The sequence below is a fragment of the Equus caballus genome, chromosome 20 (genome assembly GCF_041296265.1).
Source record: "Equus caballus isolate H_3958 breed thoroughbred chromosome 20, TB-T2T, whole genome shotgun sequence".
Classification (NCBI taxonomy): domain Eukaryota; kingdom Metazoa; phylum Chordata; class Mammalia; order Perissodactyla; family Equidae; genus Equus; species Equus caballus.
This window is the reverse complement of record NC_091703.1, coordinates 17,050,001-17,072,725: the sequence shown is the minus strand read 5'-3', so window position 1 is coordinate 17,072,725 and position 22,725 is coordinate 17,050,001. Positions and strand designations below refer to the sequence as shown.

Sequence of the window (22,725 nt, the reverse complement as noted above, 5' to 3'; positions counted from 1 at the left end):
CTCAGCGACAGTCTTCCTCACAAAATAATTAACTAATTAATTTAAAAAAAAAAATAAAAAGATCAAGAGAGGTGAGGAGGAGACCAGTTTTCCAAACTGTTTTCCAGAACTGTGTGTGGATGACCAGATGTGGGATCTTGCACAAGGTCAGGGGGCCTGCGTTGCCAAGAGCCTTTTTACCCCTTAAGACTTTTCTTTTTTCTGGTGAGATGTCACTGTGGGCTTACAGTCTTTGGCAAGGCCCAAGAAAGATTTCTCAAAGTTCTTATTACGAAACAGAAAATTTTGCAAAAATCAGAATTCTTTTTAAATGGCATCATCATTTAGAACTGACTATACATCCGTAGTTGCTGCTGACTCCCAGCTTCCTACATGGATCAGGGGTGGGGACTCATAGAAGGAAAATGACTTGCCCTTAGCAAAGGTGTCTTTTAATGGACCCCAGGTGAAGCATGGACGATAAGCAAGATCGAAAAGCAGATGCTGTTTTCATGGTACTTTTAATCCTTAAAGCGTTATTGTGAACACAGGTAGGCGTGGAAGGAGGAGTTATTTCAAAATGCCACTGGTTCCTTACCAGCACCTCTTTCAACCTGAGGATCAAGAGCAGCTCCAGCTGCAGCTGCATCTCGAAGGCCCTGGCAGCCTCTAGGTTTCAGGTTGACCTGGCAGTTCTTAGAGAGGAAGCATCTCTGTGAGTTTCCCTGCTTGACACTTTGCAGAATGGATGCTTAAATGATAGAGAAATCAGCTTGCACGTGAAGTCTCATTTCCTTCCCGCAGCCACACCACTAGCCTCTTTGCCGACAGCCAAGGTGCAAATTAGAAGGCAGAAGATTTGTCATGGCCTGTTCGCGGGTCTGTCAGGGCGCCCGGTGTGGTGGGGCTGCCTGCGGAGCAGGGCTTCTGCAGAGAGAGGCAGGGGGGCTGTGATCTGCTAAAAGAGGTGGCTCGAGTTTCAAGCTGCAGAGACAAAGTGCAAGGTCCCGACACAACCAATGATTTGTCACTTGACCGAGAAGCCTATCAGAAACGGGCTGACATCATCACAGCTAAAATGCATCACCAGCTGTGTTTGCCGCAAGTGACAGGATCAGAATCAGGAGAGAATCAGAGAGAAAGTGTGAGGGGGAGAAGGGAAGGGAGAGAGAGAACTAAGAGCTAGATTTAATTATGTTCCAGGGGCCGAGCGCTTCCCTCCCTCATCAGCGTCCCTCTGAGGAGTTTCCTCACCTGGCCTGAAGACTCAGGCCACGTCTGCTCCTCTGGTTAGAAATCACGAACACTGGCACCGACTGGGGGATTTAGAGATGTGCAAATTGTTTAACTGAATTAGACAAATCACAAATTTGATTGGGGAAATGGTGGACGAAGGGACCATTTTCTACGCCACAGATGGCTTTGTGACCCTGGGCATATATCCTACGTGGAAGGAGAACCATGGGCATGCTTGACCTCATAAAACCCTCCATGGGCATCCCTGGAGAACACAGTGCGGTGTGGAAGGGGGAACCCATGAGCCCAGGTTCTGCTCTGCCACAAGACTGGTCATTTTACTCTCGGAGCTGCAGTTTCTCTCGTCTCTAAAACAGGCAGATGATTCCTGATACAAGATGATGTCTTGGGCCTCCTCCCTGTTTGTAATCCTTTTGCTTTTGCTTTGGTGACTTGCAGAACACCCCTTGTGAAATTTACTAGCATCCGCTAACCAAAACCAAAGGGGGGCAGTACAGAGAACCTTCACTGACCTCATGCTAATAATGGGCACATAGATGTGGTAGGTACTAAAACCTTCCTGTATAGAACCCAAGGGGCTTTTCATTTTGATAAGATTATTTTAAGGGGCCGAATTCCTAATTATTATTGTGGAAAGACGCCTCCAGTGTTGTCTTGGCTGACGCTCCAGACGAGGCATTGTAGGAGAAAAATGCTTTCACCTATTCGTCCCCGTGGCTTTGCTGAGTATTTCTCTGCACAGGCAGAGCATCTTTGCATCCCACTTCCCCACTGCGGTGCTGGGAGAGGGCAAAAGAGGAATTCCAGGCACTGTCTGTTTCCACTGTTTGTACCACACGAAGCCTCTTTGTGGCCACTCTGCGGTCTCCTGCTCTTCTGGTGAAAGACAGGTAGCACCTTCCACCCCAGGTAGGAGTCATGCCGGCCTCTCAGGCTTCATGACTCTGGTTGAGAGCCCCAACAGACTGCAGAATTGCTTCCCTTGGGCCTCACTGCCAAATACAGTCCACGTAAAATTCTCCAAGTTTGAGTCGGTAAGTCTGTGGTGAATCCCCAAAGGGATCCCCACACCATAGCATCAACATGGGAGCCAGTGCACCTCAATAAGAGGATGGGGCATGGTCTGCTTGGGTGGGAAGCAGGTTAACCAGTAGGAATATGTGAGATCTGGAGCCCCAAAGACCTAAGTCTGAATCTATTCTCCACCCCTCCATGGCACTGGGACCTGGTGCAAATGATTTACGAATGACTGCACAAGTAATTTATCATGCAAATTATGTCTAAGCTTGCCATTCTGCTTACACAGTGGGAACAATGAGGGTTTCTGTAAGAATTAAAGAAAATGTATTCAAAGGAACCACACAATACATAGCACATAGTAGGCCCTTGACAACATTAGCTTTCCTTCCCAGCTTCCACTTCGGTGACTTTGGCCCTGAGAAAAGGTTAGCTTCTGAAAAAGAAATAAATGGCCTCATGCTCTAAAAAGAATTTATGGAAGGAGAGGGACAATCTAGAAAAGTCTAGAAAGAAGGCTGAACTTTTCCAGTGAGCGCCATAAGCCATTTCTACCCTGCCTGTATTCCTGTAGCATGTTCCTCTGAATGGCGCAGGGGCACCCATACTGCTGTTTCTATCAGGAAGGCTACATGACTTCATGCTAAACAATGTTTTTCTGAGCGTGAGCTGGGCTGGAGAGGTGGATTGGTGGTCCAGCCCTCCCCATCAGCAAGAGGACCAATGTAGAAATGGGCTCCCGCGCCTCTCTTCTGCAGACGGCATCTTAGCAACCTGCCCACTGGGAGAACCCCTGCCCAGGATGGCCCCGCCTGCGGAATCTTTGTCTTCCATCTGGCAACAATGTTCTGTCTGTGAGGAGTCTTCCTATCCCTCTGTCTCATGCTCCCCAGGCTCAACTTTTCTAAAGAGTACACAAAATTTGCTCAGTAGAATTGTAGTAAATTTTATTTGTAAATTCCTCTGGGGTGACACTTTTCTTTGCTTCTTTCCTGACTGCCGAGCTCCGTATGTTATTAGGGCTGTCTGTCGCTTCCCAGGTCCTCCCCAGGTGACTGCTTCCCTTTACCTCCTTGGTGGCTATTTAATATTCAGTGCCATTTTCTGCTCCCGACTGCCCTGGTGCTTGTGCCTGTGTGTGTGCACGCCCGCACGCACGCTCGTGCAGCGTGCTCTAATGCTGTGCTTACTGCACGTCTGCCGATGGCTTTTCTTTCATTCCACTATTTTTTAATTTGACTGCTGTGTTCTGTGAGTCATCAGTGGCAGCATTATGCATTTAATGGATTAGCTGGTGCCTAAAAATAGCCAGAGCCCTCATGCAAGCAGCACATAAGCCCGTACGGTCCCCTAGCAGCCAAGGCAGACTGACTTGCCAACATTTCACATGTGGGGCTTGGTGGAAGTGAATCCTAATGCATCAAAAAGCAGAGAGTGGCTGCCCTGTGTGCACAGCCCAGCGCTGGGCCTCTGGTCCCCTCATTGGCAATAATCCTCCTCTCAGATCTAATGCTGGAAAGGCTCCAGCAGAGCTGCAGCATCCAGCCACATTTGTGTGTGCATGTCTGTGTGCCCCTCCACAAAGAGAAAGAAGAATGCTCTCCTTTAGGCTCTGTGTGATCTAAGTGTCCCCAACTAGGTGGTCTCACATGTATTACAGAAGGAGATGCTCTCAGAGCGTTGTTGTTTGTAGCTTTTTTTTTAATTAATAGGCTTTATTGTTGCAAGTAGCTTAGGTTTACAAAAAGTCGATCAGGGTGTACAGAGAGTTCTCAGACACCCACAGTTTCCCCTATTATGAAGATCTTGCATTTGTGTAATGCATTGGCTCACAACCGATGAGCCGATATTGATACATTGTTATTAACCAAGGTCCATAGTTTACACTGAGGTTTACTCTTCGTGCTGTACGTTCTGGGTTTAGACAAATCTGTAATGTCACATACCCAGCATTACGCTATCATACGGAGTAGTTTCACCTTAAAAATCCTTTATGTTTCACCTGTTCGTGCTCCCAACTCCCACCCCTGCCCCGAAGCTCAGGGAACCACTGATCTTTTTGCGTTTCTATAGTTCTGCCTTTTCCAGAATGTCATAGAGCTGCACTCCTACAGCTGTTTCAGCCTGGCTTTTTTCACTTGGCAAAATGCATTTAAGCTTCCTTCATGCCGTTCTGTGGTTTGATAGCTCATTTCTTTTTAGCACCGAATAGTATGCTGTTGTTCTTTAAGGCACACCTTTAAGACCCCAAGGGAGAAGGGTGGGTGGTGTCGGATCTGTGGCCTGAGAGCTGCCATGTCACTTGTTGAGCAGAGTCCTAACGGGGCCTCCCCACCACGGAGGATCTGGGAGCCGTGCCGCCACGTGTGACAAGGACCTGACTCGCCGTTTGGCATTTGTGTTTGGAGGCGTCTCTGCGCTAGGGTGTGGGTTTACGGAACAACCCCGAAATGCTTCCACCAAAGACTGAGTCAGGCTTAGCGTTAACGTGATTCAGTGTTTTAAATAGACCACTCGCAGATAGTCTTACACTCGACTGAAGAGTTGTGACTGTTTTTATTAATGATTTTTTTTTTAAAGATTTTATTTTTTTCCTTTTTCTCCCCAAAGCCGCCCAGTACATAGCTGTATATTCTTCGTTGTGGGTCATTCTAGTTGTGGCATGTGGGATGCCGCCTCAGCGTGGTTTGATGAGCAGTGCCATGTACGCGCCCAGGATTCAAACCAACGAAACTCTGGGCCGCCTGCAGCGGAGCGCGTGAACTTAACCACTCAGCCACGGGGCCAGCCCCTATTAATGATTTTTAAACAGTGAAATAAACGGGTCTCCTGCTTAGCCCTTAATCATTTCTCCAGGATTTCCTGATTTTCTTCCTCCCGAGAATGTAGTCCTGCAAACTGGCCTTCCAGGAAGACAGACTGGCTTTCTCTACAGGTAACACAGGATCAAGAGTTTCACTTGCAAACGATGCTAGCAGTTCCCAATTTCATAATTTCACTGAAAACAAGACATGTTCACTGAAACCCAGCTTCTAAGAGAAGTCCTTGCTCCCGGGTACAGGCAGAATTTGTACATGTGGGATAGTATCAAGCGAAAATGTTTTGGAAAACAGATGCCCTTCACATTTGTGAAGACAGGGATTCTTGTGAAGGGAAAGGGAGACAAATTTAAACAACAGACGTTTTGTTTTCTTTATATCTTGTTTTTGGTGATATGTACATATGTGTGTATATAGACATAGCACCAATCTAAGATTGAAATATACAACCAAACAGCATAAATATGTGGATATGCACGCAGTGTTTAGATACAGTAGTTATTCACTAAGTAGTTAAAGGAGTTTTATTGAACTTACACACAGAAGAGCTAAGAATGATCTTAAAAGCCCATCATTAGCTAGACCAGGAAGGCGACACTGAGTAAATAATTATCAGCCCAGAAGTGAGGTTGTGTTGCCTCCCTGTCTTGTTTCCTCCATCCTGAGTGGAAGGTGGAGCTGATCATTTTGGAGGAGTTGGTATGGGGGCCTGGAGACAGGGAGGGGGGAAGCACATTGCTCACAGGAGCAGTGGTGAGCAGATGGGTGTGCCCACAGCAGCAGCAGGAGGATGGGAAAGGGTGGGGGAGGATGGGAGGTGGTCCGCCCCTAAAAAGGAGAGGTACTGGCTACCAGGCATCCACAGAAGAAAGACAGAGGGCCTCAAGCTGACATGAGGACAAAGGCTATTCGTGCTCGCATTTCATTCTACAGACTGCTTCAAGTGTCTGGAAAAAGATGTATTTATGGGATGAAAAACTGGGCTATGTCGAGCTGCCAGGAGTTATGTAACATGTTTTGGTTTTATACGGTACTGCCCCCATGAATATATTTTCATTGGGGTTTAATCAGAGATCGTTTGAACCCCGACAAGATCATAAAATGAATTAATGATTATTAGCACAGCTGAAAGAGCAGAAAGGAGCCTCAAGAGTGGAGAGAAAGTAACAGGAGTATGATTCAATGAAATCACAATGAGCTCAGCGTCTGACAGGAGCCCTGAGGGAGGCAGCTATGGCTCAACCCGGAAAGCTGCCTGTTAGGGGGTGAGCCAGACCCGGGAAGGCTCTGCTCCTCTCCCCAGGAAGGACTCCAAGCCCAGGTTAGTCCCCGCTGGTGAAACAGGACAGGCGCAGCCTCTGCAGTGTCTAAACACTGCCCTCTGCTGGCCGGTTGTGCTATTGCAGTGTTTCCCTATGAAAGGCAAACAGGCAACGAGTTCTTTCAGATTTTTCCTGAGCACCTCTTACATGCTAGGATGTATTCTGCATTCTGGAGACAGAACAATAAGCAAAACAGACACTATCTCAGCCCTCAAGGAGCATTCAGTCTTGTGGGAATTTGGGGGAAGAGGTGAAACAGACAAGTATGTAAGTAGGTAAAAACATTATGCATCAAAAGATAGTAAGTGCTATGGGAACAAATAAAGAGAGGAGAGGGGAACTAGGGATACAGGGCCGTTATGTTAATAGAGTGGTCAGGGAGGCTCTCTCTGAGGCGGGCAATGTGGACCACAAAGGACTCCAAATGGAGGGAAGAGCAGATGCACAGACCCTGAGGCACGAGTGTCTTTGGAGTTAAAGGACCAGCGAGATCAGTGTCACTACGGTACAGTGAGTAGGGGGTGGGTTACAGACCACGTCTTCATGAGGCTTTTTCAAAACCCAGTGAGAAGCTGGCTTGCCGGCACAGTGGCAATGGAGGCAGTGAGAAATGGTCTCATTCTAGATATATTTGGAAGAGAGAACCAATAGGCTCTGCCTGTAGTTTGGATGTGTGTGGTCTGAGAGAAAAAGCCGAGTAAGGCATGACTCCCAGGCCCTTGACCTGAACCACTGGAAGAATGGGGCTGCCCTTCATGGAGATGGAGAAGAAGACAGAAGGCGCCGGTGGACAGACCCGTAGCAGGAGGTCTACTTTGGACATGTTAAGTTTGAGTTGCCAATCGATATCCAAGTGGACATGATCAGATGACACGGTTGCTAGGATCCAGACACGCCCTTGCAGAGTTACTTGTTTTGCATGCATGTCCTGTCTCCCCACTGAGGGTAAGAGGTGGGTCTTAGAAAATAGATGCTTTTCTAAGGTTTCTAACACTTAACAGGTACTCAGTGTTGTGTATTGAACTTTGTCAAAACCGGGAGTGTGAACACTTGATCAATATTTTGAAGCTGTCAGCACCACAGGGAAGACCCACATGGTCTCAAGTTCAAGGAATTCACAGATTCATTGTTCTGGTTTAAAGTAAATTCGTGTCACAAAAACCCACCGTCTCTGTTTCATGTGCAAGACAGTACCTGTTGGCACTGACAGCATATTTTGAGGTAGATAATGTTCCTCTCTAAGGGAATTGCAAGCAGACAGACCTAACCATAGATGTTATCACTAAAAAAAGTCCCTCGGTATGATTTCTTCATTAACTGTTGGTGATCAGTTAACCTTTAAGAATGTCTATATCCTTCTGACAAACCTGATTATGAAATAAAAATAGACTTGTTATGAATACTTTAGTGTGCTTACTTGAGATGTGTGCGATGAGAGTTTAACTTTCTCCATAGAAAGGGAAAAAACTTACTTTCGTTCACATATATGCAGACCAAAAGAAAATCGCATTATCTGGTTAATGCAGGCTACATAATTAGGGAGAAGAAAAATATTAATGAGGATAAATATTATCGAGGATGAACAGGGAGGAGAAAAAGATTGTTTGGCCTGTGCTATCCAGTCCGCTGCTTACAACGATCAGATTATCTGAATAATCTGGGCTCCTAATTTGCATAGACCCAGCTGAGGATGTGTGGTGTGGCATCTTTTAGCAGAGTGGGCAGAGCTCCTTTGGGAGGAGACGAAGCCAGAATTTAGGAGGAAGGGACAAAAAGCAAGCCTTCGAAGTGGTAGAGAAGATTTTCCCGAACGTATCCAGGTTAAAATAAATTCCATTGTCATCAACTCTTTTTCGTGCACATCTCAAATACCCTTCTCTCCCCTCGTCACTTTTCTTTCATGAATTTTTAGGTGGGTTGTCCAAGCTATAGACCACCCCACAGCATTTCATTCTAAGACTTGTCTTTGGGGTTTTGAGATGAGAGAGTAATGAAGGGCTTTCAAAATGCCCAAAAACATCATGGTGTATGTAATGGGAAACATATGTATCTACATCATAGTTTTTGAATAATCAATAATGTCACCTGTTCTAAGGGCCTCGAGGACATTCCTTCTTAGTGAGTCTTCAGACACTTGGTAAGCGTGAAAGTCTTCAGATAGATTTGTCTGTGAGGATGCAGTAGATGTTCTTTTCAGAACGCGGAATATTGGCTGCCCTGAGGAGTGTGTATGATATGGCTCACACACCAAGAACCTGTCCATCGGTAGGTGTTGGGCTGTCTGCCAGCAAGGAGACAGACTCCCCAGAGCAGGGGATCATCTAGGAACGTGCAAGGCCAAAGGAGACCACTGTGTTTGCAAATAGGATTTGAAGTATTAGGAACATCCCATTACCTCTGACTGGTGTTAGGCAGGGACAAGCAGCGAGTCTGGTAGACGGTCTGACGGGATATTTACACTTGAGAACTTTGTTTTCATGACTTGGAAATACAGCTAAACAATCCCCACTTGAGCTAAGATTTGTTCCTTCCGCTCAGCGTATGATGTTAATTAATGGCTCTGAGAGGTTTGGGGGAGGATTTACAGAGCCAGCTCCAGGTTGGTCCTCCTACTTGGAACTCAGTGGGCATCCCCATCTGATACTGTAACTTGTAAGTATATTTGTACATATGTATATGCAAATCTATATGTCTGTGTGGTATAAATGTAGTTCTGTAACTGAATATCAGCCTCATCATGCGCTTGTAGAGGGAGACTAGAATTGTATGAGTAGATGTAAGGCTGACAGTATTTGGCGATTTTCTGTACCATGAAACAATCCCTGAGCTCATGCCATTGGATCCTTTTCATGTCAAGTAACACTCTCCGCTGTCGGGGTAGAGGGAGCGGTAAGTGTATCTCTTTTGGTGGTATTAGAATATCTTTGTTCACAGGGTCAGAGATCAGGAGCACAGGAAAAAGAAGATGGGTTTCGGAGCCAAAGAGACTGGCATTAAACCCCAAATCCATCATTTTATAGCTATGATGTTAGCAAGTGATTTAATCTCTCTGAGACTATAGTTCCTTATTTGTAAAACTGGAACAACAATACTGTTTTCACTAGTATATTGTGAGCATTAAGCAAAAGCTTTTTGTAAAGTTTCTACCTGCATGTTTGACAGATAGTAGGCACTCAAAAAATTGTAGCTTTCATGGGGCCAGCCCCATGGCCAAGTTGTTTAGTTCACGTGCTCCACTTTGGCGGCCCAGGGTTCACCACTTCAGATCCTGGGCACAGACCTCCACACAGCTTGTCAACCCATGCTGTGGCAGCATCCCACTAGAAGAAGTAGAATGACTTACAACTAGGATATACAACTATGTGCTGGCGCTTTGGGGGGTGCGTGGGAAAGGAGGAAGATTGGCAACAGATGTTAGCTCAGGGCCAATCTTCCTCACCAAAAAAAAAAAAAATTAGCTCTCTTTACATTGTTAAAATAGCCCAGCATGGTGAAATTTTCCACAGATAATATGCACATATATATGGGTGTGTGCTCACACACACACTATAGTAATAGGCTTCCAATGAATTCACTCTGGTTTTTACTTCTAAAAACATGTCTTCTATGGAGAAAATAAAGTTTATCATTCAAGAAGTGTGTTTAGAACTAGATCAATCTTAATTATCAAAAAAGATAAGGGCCGGCCCCCTGGTCACATGGTTAAGTTCACACGCTCCACTTCGGCAGCCCAGGGTTTCGCCAGTTCAGATCCTGGGTGTGGACCTAGCACCACTCATCAGGCCATGCTGAGGCGGCGTCCCACATGCCACAGCTAGAAGGACCCACAGCTAAAATATACAACTATGTACTGGGGGGGCTTTGGGGAGAAGGAAAAATAAAAAATAAGTAAATAAGAAAGATAAAGTGGGTTAAATAGAAAAGTCACAATCCATGTAAATTACATGGAAATTTACTACTTTTTAAGTTTTGGAGAGTATTTTAATTACTTATGTGTTTGTGTACATGTGCTTATGTGTAAAATTCAACAGAACATTTTTACTATTATTGTATACGGTCAATATATGTTTTGTGTGTGTGTGAGGAAGACTGGCCCTGAGCTAACATCTGTGCCAGTCCTCCTCTATTTTATGTGGGATGCTGCCACAGCATGGCTTGACGAGCTGTGCGAGGTCTACACCTGGGATCCAGACCTGTGAACCCACAGGCTGCCAAAGCAGAGCACACAAACTTAACCACTACACCACCGGGCTGCCCCCAGTCAACGTTACTTTGATTTACCCACCACTTACCATTTTCATTGCTCTTCATTCCTTCCTGCATCTCCAGACTTCCATCTAGATTCATTTTTTCTCTAACTAAAGAATACTCTTTAGTATTTTCTTTAGTGCAGACCTGTTGGTGGAGAATTCTTTTAATTAATGTTTGTCTGAAAAATGTCTATTTTGCCTTCCTTCTTTTTTTTTTTTTTTTTTTTTTTTGAGGAAGATTAGCCCTGAGCTAGCTACTGCCAGTCCTCCTCTTTTTGCTGAGGAAGCCTGGCCCTGAGCTAACATCGTGCCCATCTTCCTCTACTTTATACGTGGGACGCCTACCACAGCATGGCGTGCCAAGCAGTGCCATGTCCGCACCCGGGATCCGAACCTGCGAACCCCGGGCCGCTGAGAAGCGGAACTTGCGAACTTAACCGCTGTGCCACCGGGCCAGCCCCTTGCCTTCATTCTTGAAGGATCTTTTTGCTCCATATGGAATTCTTGGTTGGCAGTTCTTTTTCTTTAGTATTTTAAAGATATTTCATTGTCTTCTGGCTCCCATTATTTTTATTGAGAAGTCAACTGTGAGTTTAATTATTGCTTATTTGGATGTATCTTTTGGGCTGGAGGCTTTTAAGAGTCTTTTCCTGTCTTTGGTTTACAGCAGTGATGACTTGCTGAGGTCAGAATTTCTTTTGATTTTTCCTGCTTGGGCGTTAGGCCTTCTTGAATCTGTGGTGTCTGAGTCTTACCAGTTTCAGAAAATTCTTAGCCATTATCTCCTCAAGTATTACTTCTGCCCTATGATCTCTCTCTCTCCTTGTAGGATTTAACTTACATGTCTGTTAGATCTTCTCAAAGTGTCTTTTATGTCTCTTACCCTCTCTTCAGTAGTAGCCATCTTTTTGTCTCTGTTTCATTCTGTATAGTTTCTTCTAGAGCTCTAATAAAAGAATCCAGTTCACTAATTCTCTCTTCAACCACGTTTATTCTGTTGGAAAATCCATTGCGTTCTTGATTTTAGTGGATGTATTTTATTTTTTCATTCTAAAATTTCCCTGGATCTTTTAAAAATATGTTCTACTTCTCTATCAAAATCCTCACACCTTGTTTTGAATCTCCTGAAATATTCTAAACATAGTCATTTTAAAGTCTAATCTGATGACTGTGTATCAGAAGCCCCTTGGGGGTCTGTTTCTATTATCTATTGTTTCTCCTGGTTTTTATTCATGTCATCTGATCCGCTCGTGGACCTGCTCCCCCTTTTTTAGTTGAATGTCTTTTTTAAATTGAATGTCATTTATTTGAAAAATTGTGGAAATAATTCAAGACCTTAATCTGATTTTAAGGACTAAGGTGATTAAAATCTGAGCTTCAGACCTTGCGAGGGCCTGTCTGCTTCTGGTTCACTTTACTTCGAGAGTACAGTGCTTTGGGGTTACAGCCCAAAAGAGTACAGTTTGTCAGAGAGCATCCTCCCTTGGTGTACCCCAAACTCTGTTCTCTGCTCACCCCCACCCCATGCTCCTGAGATTACCAAAAGCCCACCTGGTTTCACAACCGCTCTTGGAATGGCACATGCCCTTGGAGGAAATAGCCCCAAACACCATCACCCTTTCCTAATCCTGGGCCACTGATTTTCTACTATCTTAATTTCTGTCTAGTGCCGTACAAAATATTTTTTTTACGTTTTGTCCAGAGTTTTTGTTTCTTTTTTGTTCAGAGTGTTGAGTTGTCCTCAGCAGGAGGGTTCCAAATTACCTAGTCTGCTACTTCTAGAAGAGCCATTGAAAATTGACTTTTTAAAACTACTTCATTGTCCTCTTTTTCTTTTTTTATATAGCATAAAGTTGAAGAAATTAAATTCCTATGAAAATTCAACTGTTAAAACCTCAAGTGCATTTCAACCTAATTTAATGGCAATAGAAAGACTTTTACTGGACAGTTTACAAATTCCTACACATACACACTGTCTCCTTGCCTTTGTTCATATAAGCCCTACTTCCAGGAATTTCTTTTCCTTGTAACCACACCTCTACTCCACGCCCTTTTTTAAAAAAAAATCTCAGCATAGTACATCTCATCCAAGAAGACGTCCTAACTCACTTCTTCTCCAAACTGGACCATGCCTTTCCTCTGCCCTCCAACAACTTAATACTGCGCAAATTTATAACTCCACTCATCACATTGATTGGAAGTTACTGTTCACGTGCCTCTTTTGCCCACTTGAGTGTGAACTCCTCTGGGACCAGGACTGTCTTTTTCCATTTATTTCCTTAGCACAATGCATGGCACATAGCAGCATAGAGAAAATGGCAGCGTATTGAAAGGATACTGGGCTTCCCCTGCCTTCAATATTTGTTTTTCAAACAAAGCAGAGACTGATTTGAGGGCCTGGTGCTTGACCTTGTAGGTGGGCCAAGTACTTGAGCTCCCTCAGTCCATTTTACCCTCTCCCCAGCAGTGTCCCCCCCTCAAACCTCTCCAAGTCCTGCCCATCCTTCAGGGTCCTGGGAAGACCCTCCCTGCTTACTCTAGCCTTCACTGATTCTGCTGCCTCTAAATTGCTACAGGATACATTCATTTATCCAACAAATGTTTAGTAAGCGTCAATGACGTGCCAGGTGCCCTTTTGATAAACACCTAGTGCATGCCTCCTGGAGCTTACATACAGTCTAGCTCTGATCCATTTTTAGCTCTGTCATATGTGAGAATCGTATTTGTCCAGTGAGCTAATAAAGCACAAGACCGTATCTTGGACTTGAGTCCCCCGCAGAGCCTAACTCAGTGCTGAACATTAAATAGATGTTCCATCATCCTTTGGGGTCGATTGACTTGTTTTAACGGAGACCAGCTGGAGAGCTGATACTCAGTAAAATGATATTTTGAATACTGATTGGGCTTTTACTGGCTTCTACCCAACATCTGTATATGGAGAGTACAGGTACAGCAGAAAATTAAGAGCCTCATCTGTGTGTGTTGGTGCAGAAGGTCTGTGGAATTAAGTCTTATTTTTTTCCACTCAGCTTATATACGTACGTGTGCTTGTGTGTGTGTGAAATACAACAAGAATAAAATGTCTTCATTTGTTTCCTTCCTCTTTCCTCTCTCTCCCTCTCACTCTTCCCACAGGTCAGCGTGGAAGTTTTGGTAGAGTACCCTTTTTTTGTGTTTGGACAGGGCTGGTCATCCTGCTGTCCGGAGAGAACCAGCCAGCTCTTTGATTTGCCGTGTTCCAAACTCTCCGTCGGGGACGTCTGCATCTCGCTTACCCTCAAGAACCTGAAGAACGGCTCTGTTAAAAAGGGCCAGCCCGTGGATCCTGCCAGCGTCCTGCTGAAGCACGCAAAGACCGACGGCCTCGCGGGCAGTAGACACAGGTATGCCGAGCAGGAAAACGGAATCAATCAGGGAAGTGCCCAGATGCTCTCCGAGAACGGCGAACTGAAGTTTCCGGAAAAAATAGGATTGCCTGCAGCGCCCTTGCTCACCAAAATAGAACCCAGCAAGCCCGCAGCAACGAGGAAGAGGAGGTGGTCGGCGCCGGAGACCCGCAAACTGGAGAAGTCAGAAGATGAGCCACCTTTGACTCTTCCTAAGCCTTCTCTGATTCCTCAGGAGGTTAAGATTTGCATTGAAGGCCGGTCTAATGTAGGCAAGTAGAGGCAGTGTGGGGAAAAGAAAGTTGGCTCTCCCTTACCATTTGTATCCAGATTACTGTACTGTAGGCTAAATAACACAGTATTTACATGTTATCCTCTTACTTTAGGTTTCTGTTATAACCTTGTCATTAGAGTTACAGCTGGGTTGCCAGGAGACTGGTGCATATGCTTTTTCCACGTGGGTCTGTCAGTGGCGGGGGGCCAGGGCAGGGCCAGTCCAGGCTCCGGGCATCCTGGTAGAAATGAATGTGGCTTCAAGCGCCTGCCTTTTCTAGCAGCACAGAAGCATCCACTGGGCGCTGACTTCCGCTGGTTTCACGGGGAAGTTCTGCGGGAAGCGCACTGCAGGGGATGCGTGCGTGCGTGCATGTGTGCGTGCGTGGGGGGCACGGATGCCGCAGTGAGTGTGGGTCTCTCTCTCTCTCTCTGCCTCCCTCTGTCTCACTCTCTTGCTCTCAGCACGGGATTGGAGGTCCAGAGGAATGTCCTCATGGACACGTGCAAAAGAAACACCAGGAACCCAGCTTCAGGGCATCATAGAGAGGCATCCGACGGCAGATGGAAAGCTAACCGTGTAAAAAACATTTTTTTCCAACATATTTTACAATAAAAGCAACTTTTAATCACATAGATATATATTTCCCCCTATGGGGCCTGACTGCACTGATATTTTTTTTAAAACAGCAACTGCCACACGTGGGATTTCGTTTCTGCTTAACTAGTGCAGTGATGTCTCCAGGGTGTCGTGGTGGGCGGGGCAGCCCCTGCTGGCATCGCTCCACGTGGAGGTGATGGGCGGCCGCGGTAGGGGAGAGTGAACACCCACTCTGGTTTCTGTGCAGTGTTAGGAAAACTAATCAGGTTGACTTCGCTCCCAAGAGATAGACACAAACTGCCCTTCAGAGAGAGCCGCGGAAGCTCTTCGCATTGGGTTTGCAAATCTTTTGTCTTTTAACTCTAGTACTGTTTCTAGCTCATGACTATGGACAATTCGGGTGCCACTTTTTTCAGATTCCAGTGTGACGTGAGGAATTAGATTTTGAAGATGAGCATATATATTACTATCTCTAAACACTTAAAATGCTGTTCACACTTTATTACCAAGCATCTTGGTCTATCATTCAACAAGTACTGTATCTCACTTTAAACTCTTTGGGAAGAAAAACAGAAAACTAAGTTGCTTTCTTTTTTTCAACACTGTAACTACATTTCAGCTCTGCAGAGTTTCTCACGAGCAAGATATTGAAAGTTTCAATGTGGTTTAAAGGGATGAATGTGAATTATGAACTAGTATGTGACAATGAATGACACCAAGTACAGCCTGACAGGGGGCACTTTTCACTTTGATGTCTGACAAAGGATTAAAGGCATATGCAGAGCTGGCAGAGAAACTGAGAGAAAAGGGATGGAAAAAAGAATACTCATTTTTGTCCAGTGTTTTTCTTTTTAAGATGAACTTTTAAAGAACCTTGCGATTTGCACATGTTGAGTTTATAATTTGTGTGATAGTCCTGCAGTTTTTATCCAATAACATTGTGGGAAAGGTTTGGGGGACTGAACGAGCATAAATAAATGTAGCAAAATTACTTTCTAACTTGCCTAAACTCTAGGCCATTTTATAAGGTTATGTTCCTTTCAGAATTCATTTTGGTCTTTCTACCACATCTGTCACAAAAACCAGGTCTTAGCAGGACAACTCTGAGAATTTTCTTCAGATTCATTGAGAGAGTTTTCCATAAAGACATTTATATATGTGAGCAAGTTTTTTTAAAAAACAATTACTTTATTGTTGTTGTTATTGTTATTTTCCAAATGACTTTTTTTCTTTTTCCATCTGAAATCAAATCAAGATTTAAGGTTTGGTACAAACCCAGAAAGGGTATTTCATAGTTTAAACCTTTCATTCCCAGACATCTGAAATTGTTTGTGGGTTTTCAGTGTGCATCTTAAAGTGCTTTTAAAAGAAAGCTTTATAAGTAGGGAGAAGTTTTTAAATGTTCTTACTTGGAATGGCTGCAACTAATCTGAACAAATATTTATCTGATTTTTTTTTTTTTTTTTACCATTGAAAATAGTACTTCTCCCATTCACAAATTAAAAAAAAAAAAAAATCTGACGTCAACCCACAGTTTGGCTATCTAGTATTCTTTCATTTTTAGTTTTCACCAGAACTCATGATTTTTATAAGCCATTTTCTGGGGTGTACCAAAAACATATGACTAGACTTAGAATAGCTAGAACCAGTCTTTGACTGTCTTCAGATTTCATTACCCTCCCAGCGCACTAGCAGAGAGCTGGGTGGGCCCATTCTTGCAATCATCCTGCTTATTCAATGCTGTATTTTTTTAAGCGTTTCTGTTCAGAGAACTTGCTTAATCTTCCATATATTCTGCTCAGGGCACTTGCAATTACTAGGTTTTGTTTTTCTTTTTGTCTGGTAACCTTTGATGGTAAGAGGAATACGGGGCTGCCATACAGACTTTGTCCTCATTAGTACCACTCTTTACAGCAACTCACGTGGACTCAAACCACACACCACCGTTTGGCTTACTTCGAGTATTCAACTAACTGGATCCACAAAACCAACACTAAAATGAGAAAACATACATGGTTTGGAGCAATAGGAACATCATCATAATTTTTGTGCTTCTGTTTCAGGTATAGGAATTATAAGATAATTGGTTCTCTCTAAACATTGTCCATTTCATTCCCTCGCTTTTTTAGCATGTGCAATACTTTCCATGCCAATAGAGTCTGATCAGTGTGCTCTAGTTAAAGCTCAGACCCTTTTGGCTTTTTCCTTGTTTGGTCCACCTTCCCTGGTCTGGCCAGAGAAGGGCTGGAGGGAAGGAGCCAGAAAGGGACGAGCCGCTTCGGGCTGCGAGTTCCGCTGCCATGGATGCTGAGTGCTGGGGCGGGGAGCCTGCAGGAGCCCCAGGTGTCTGTCGCTGCTGCAGAAAGAGCAAGCAAAGGAGATCTAGGGGAAGAGGTGCGGTTCCCCCTGTCACCTGTCGCCGTGAGGAATAGTGAATGTGGAGTGCGGAGGGGAAGGAGGCAGTCATTGCTAAGGCGCACTCTGGAGCAAGATCCAGGATCAACCTATGGTCCACGGTCTTTTCCTCGAGCAGGCAGGCCCCTCCTCAGGTCTGTGTCCTTGAGACTTGAGCCGTGCCCCTGAGCCTGGGCAGGAAGTGTGGCCTGATGTGTGCATGTGCTCTGAGCATGCCGTCTTGTGGCCGTGTAGGGGCGCCGCCTGCGAAAAGCGGTCACCGCTCCGTTGTGGCAGCTTTCTCTTCTTCCAATAGGAGGAACATCCAGAGGACAGGGAACCGCCCTTGTTTGCAGACATTGGCGAACCCCGAGGCTCCCAGAGCAGCCTTTGTCACCGCTCCTGTGTAGCAAACATAACAATGACAGGCATAGAAATTCTTCGGTGCCGTGCAGCTCACGAGGACCAGCCGCGTGCCTCTGTACTATGTCCACCTTGCAATATTTACTGACAGCTGTCTTTAGTTTTTCTTTCTTTCCTGTTTTCCATTTTTAAACTAATAACAGCAGGCCTTTTGCGTTTACAATGGAACACAATCACCAAGAAATTAGTCAGGGCGAAAAGAAAAAACATAATAATAAGAAACCAACAAACAAGAACCTCTCTTTATAGGGATTTCTAAATATATAAAATGACTGTTCCTTAGAATGTTTAACTTAAGAATTATTTCAGTTTGTGTGGGCCACACTGAGGGGTGGGGGGATACAGAGATGGATGCCACTTACCTCAAATCTTTGAAAGTGGAAATCGGATTTGCATTTTCATTTGGACTTTCAGGATAATTTTCTATGTCGGTCAATTTTTTTGTTTTCTCCAACCCACCCAGTTTGGTTTGGGATGATTTGATTTTCTTCGTTGCTGGTGTCGATCCCGTTTCTAAACTCTGAATTGTGACCCTATATGTTTTCTGTGAGGTGAGTGTGTTGGGTTTTCTCCCCCACCAGGAAGTGGCAGCATCCCCCTTCTCCCCTCCAAGGAACTCTGCGGAACCTTCCACACCTCTTACTCAGGGACGGGGCTGGCGTGTGTGTGGTACACTGATGTGTCCAGAAGCAGCACTTTGCTGTGGAGTAGGGTTGTACAACTTCCAGGAATGTTTGGATTTCCTGCATCGTGTGGATTACTCCTTCGATCCTGCATAGATTGCAATATAATGCTGCATGTTCGTGACGAACAGTGGCTCCTAGTCATCCTAAAATCCACTCTTTGCACATAGTTTGATCTTTACTGAAATACGTTGCCAAAATTTATTTTTGTTGTTGTAGCTTTGGGAAATTTGTTTGTTTGTTTTTTAAGGAAACAATTGACAATACCCTTTAACATCTGTGACTACTAAGGAAAACCTATTTCTTTCATAGAAAAATCTCCAATGCTTTTGAAGACACTAATGCCATGCTATTTCAGATATGGGTGAAGAAGCGGAGCTCTCGGGACAGAAGGCCAGGCTTTTTGAGCTGTGTTGGTTGTCACGGTTCCTGTTTCGTGAACCACAAGCAGCTCAACAAACTGTGGTCTGTGTTCTCTCCTAAAACCCTTTGCACTTCCCACTTCCTAGTCACCCGCGATGATTCCAGGTGAAAAAAAGGGCCGGCCGTCTCCGTGGCCCAATCCAGCTTCTTCGGTGGTGATGTGAAAGGAAAGGGAATTATGCTTTTTATTTTTTAAAGTGGAGTGGAGGCCTTTGCCTCCACTTTTGTACTTTCAACCCAGAATTTCTGAAGTAGAGAATTTAAGAACACATCAAGTAATAAATAAATAAATATACAGAGAATATACTTTTTTATAAAGCACATGCATATGCTCTTGTGTTGGGTCGGTTTCCTCTCTTTTCCACGGACCGTGTTGTGTTTCTGTTAATAGGGAAACTCCAAACAATTTGCACACCTCTACTCCGGAACTGAGATTTCTTTGACATAGATGACCTCGCTTCAAATATGTTACCTTACTGATAGGATCTTTTCCTGTAGCACTCTATCTTGTGGGAATATTTTTTTTTTTTTCCTTTTTAATGTACACCTAATTTGAGAAACTGAAGAAAAAAAAAATTTTGAAGCACTCACTTTGAGGAGTACAGGTAATGTTTTAAAAAATTGCACAAAAGAAAAATGAATGTCGAAATGATTCATTCAGTGTTTGAAAGACATGGATCTGTTGAAACAATGAGTTTCATAACTTGTTTGTAAAAAACAAAACGCATAAAGTTTGAAAGTTACATGTTTTTTTGTATATAGAAATTTGTCATGTCTAAATGATCAGATTTGTATGGTTATGGCCTGGAAGAATTAGTACGTAAGGGGCTCTTTAACTGTGCCCAGGCTTCCTTTACCTTTGTGTTACATACAGCGCTCTTCTGAGGGAGGGCACCTGTATTCTGCAATTTGAGAATACTCTTCATTCCTATGCTGAAAGTACTTCTCTGAGCTCCCTTCTTAGTTTAAACTCTTAAGCCATTGCAATTCCTTTTTCTTCAGAGATGACGTCTGACATTTTCAACACTTCCTGTTCCAATAAACCCAAAGAATATAATCCTGAACAAGAAGTGTTTGTAACATGGGATCCTAGCTACCAGTAAAACAGGACTCATTATGAGGACAAAAAAAAAAAAAAAAAAGTTCAGCCTTCTTTCCCCCCACACCTCATTTAAATGGGGGGGGCGTAAAACGTGAATTTCAATTCAAATGCCTCATTTTAGTTTGATTTTGATTTTTTTCTTTGATAGTAAGAGGCCAAAATAAATGTGGACTAACTCCTCAGAAGAGTCACATTCTGTCCAAAAATCAAGCCAGCCAGCGGAAACTGGACAGCTGTGGGGATATTCGGCGGAGCCCCAACAATTCTTAAATTCAGAATCTCAGCCCCTCCCTTACGATTAAATGCAGTGTTTCTGGTGGCTGACATTCACCTGTGCAACGGCGGGAGGGAACAGTGGCTTGGTTTTTCATGTCCTCTTGATTTGCGTACAGATGGTTCGGCTGTATTAAAATTAAGTGCATTTGGCCAATAGGTAGTATCTATCCAATAACAGTCTCTTAGGAATTTCCATAACTTTTCTTATCTGAAAGGACTCAAGTCTTCCACGGCAGACAATTGGAGACTTCACCCAAGTTTTCTTTCTCTTTAAGTTCGTTTGCTGTCTGGACGGCCAATGAGCCTGTCTCCTTTTCCATGGCCAGTCTGAAGGCCTCCATTGGAAGCGTTGTTTACAGTCATTCTTGCCCAGATAACATACTGTCCTCCAGAATATCGAGTCTGAGGTGACATTAGCTGAGGGCTGTGGTCTTTAAAGAGCAGTCACCAAGAAGCTGGGTGCGTAGGTTTCCTCGGGGTCTTACACGAGACCCAGGAGTGGGGTAAATTCTTTCAGTCAGTGAACATTCAACTTGATACCTGTGCACTTGGTTCTGTGACTACTGCCCTTGTGGGGAGATTTCTTCCTCCCCAGCCATTACTGCTCACTTGGAAACCCAAATTAGCGTCAGCTGAAAAGGAGGTTTCACTAGAGCCCGACCAGTATTCGTGGTGGCCTTCGTTAAGACAGCTAGCCACTGGATCCTGGCCCCCGAGCCATCTCTGAGATTCGTACCATTGGATGTTTTAATATCAGATTGTTACCCACCAAACTTGCAATTTTATGCCTCCCACCAGCCAAGGGAAAAGAGACACCAGAACTTTGAGGGCACTATCAATCAGACTGACATGACCAGTACAGAGGAGAACTAGGGAAGGAATGATATTTTGCACCTTATTGAAAAGAAAATTTTAAGTGCATACATAGTTAAGAGCTTTTATTGTGACAGGAGAACTTTTTTCCATATGCGTGCATACTCTCTGTAATTCCAGTGTAAAATATTGTACTTGCACTAGCTTTTTTAAAACAAATATTAAAAAAAAGGAAGAATTCATATTCTATTTTCTAATCGTGGTGTGTCTATTTGTAGGATACACTCGAGTCTGTTTATTGAATTTTATGGTCCCTTTCTTTGATGGTGCTTGCAGGTTTTCTAGGTAGAAATTATTTCATTATTATAATAAAACAATGTTTGATTCAAAATTTGAACAAAATTGTTTTAAATAAATTGTCTGTATACCAGTACAAGTTTATTGTTTCAGTATACTCGTACTAATAAAAATAACAGTGCCAATTGCAAAATGTGTCCTTGCCTTGTGTCAGGTCCTCGAACAAAGAGGAGGCTGAGAAGATGGTGACAATTCTTCCTTCTTACCCCCACTGCGGTCAGTGCGTAGGTTTGTGGTGGAGTGACATCTGGCATTGCTTTTACTACCAAATTATTTTTTTTGGCAGAGGGAGGGTTGGTTGTGCTTGAGGTGCGGTTCTGAGCAAAAAGGCACATTTCCACGTCTGATGTCTTGGCTGGTTCGGTTCATGTTTCTTTCTCTTATCGGAACACCAGTTTACAAGAGATATTTGTTTCTAGACAGCGCTTGGCGGCTTCAGGGCTCATGGAGCATCACTACGATGTGTACAGTTTTGCTGTGAACTGGCTAGTAGTCTGAAGGTGCAAAGTTCACATTTCCTGTAGTTCATGCCTGTTGCAACTCAAGGAGCGAGGGTCTCCCAGGGGGCAGAGGGGCCCATTTGTCGCAAGAATACTGCACCACAGGTCTGCACTGTGCCCAGTCTCAGAAAGATGTGGCTTAGCAGCTGCCCCAGAAAGTAATTCAAGAACCCGTGCCTTTTGGGTGACCTCTCCTGCCCCCATCTGCCTACATGACTACCAAATCCTTCCAGCCTGAGGTCTGCAGAGGCAGAAGAGAACTCTGGTGCTGAATTCAGAGTTTTCGCCTAGCCCAGGAAGGGCTGGGGAACTCCTTTCCTTTTACTGTCTCCCTGGTCAGGTGTTTGGGGACATCTCACTAGGACTCTCCTCTCAGGACTTGAGTCGAGGTCCTGACGCAACGTCAGTGTCAGTGTGAAAGAATGTGCACTAAACCAGCAGCAATTAGGTGAGCCTTGGAGCCACAAGGGCTGCCCCAGGCTGCCGCCTCCTCCGATCTCCAGAGCAATCTGGGCGGACATGCCGCATGCTGGGGGTAGGTCTGGGGAAGCAATCGGAACTGCCTCCTTCCTGTTTTGTTTCAGTATGAGGTAATAATGGTTCTGACAAGTCTGGGGTCCAGTGGATGTGAGACTGCAAATGGTCAGACTGATTAGGGAAAAAACCTTTGCTTCACATGCTGCAGTGGGGCAGAGCTTGAAACCATTTCAGCCCCAAGGTGAGTGGCGTCTGGTTCATTGGCACTCTCCCGTCCCCAGCCACCAACTCCTGCACAGCAGGGCCTGCGGGTCAGCCGCAGGTCTGTGCTTTCATCCCGGCATCCTGTGTGATACCTGGTCTGAGGGCGCTC

At 44.5% G+C, this 22,725-nt stretch overlaps 1 protein-coding gene and 1 non-coding gene across 14 annotated transcripts in view; both read left to right on the top strand.

The window, feature by feature from the left end:
* ATXN1 (ataxin 1) overlaps nt 1-19,851 on the top strand; it is a 384,336-nt gene extending 364,485 nt beyond the window's left edge. For all 13 annotated transcript variants that reach the window (XM_070244939.1, XM_070244941.1, XM_070244938.1 and 10 more), the window contains one exon: nt 13,780-19,851. In XM_070244939.1, the coding sequence (XP_070101040.1) occupies nt 13,780-14,310 (531 nt within the window). In that variant the 3' untranslated portion in view covers nt 14,311-19,851. The remainder of the gene's footprint in view (nt 1-13,779) is intronic.
* MIR8914 (microRNA mir-8914) lies at nt 18,767-18,907 on the top strand. Its single transcript, NR_127900.1, has one exon. It is a non-coding gene; the product is annotated as a microRNA mir-8914 (primary transcript).
* Nucleotides 19,852-22,725: the final 2,874 nt, after the last annotated feature.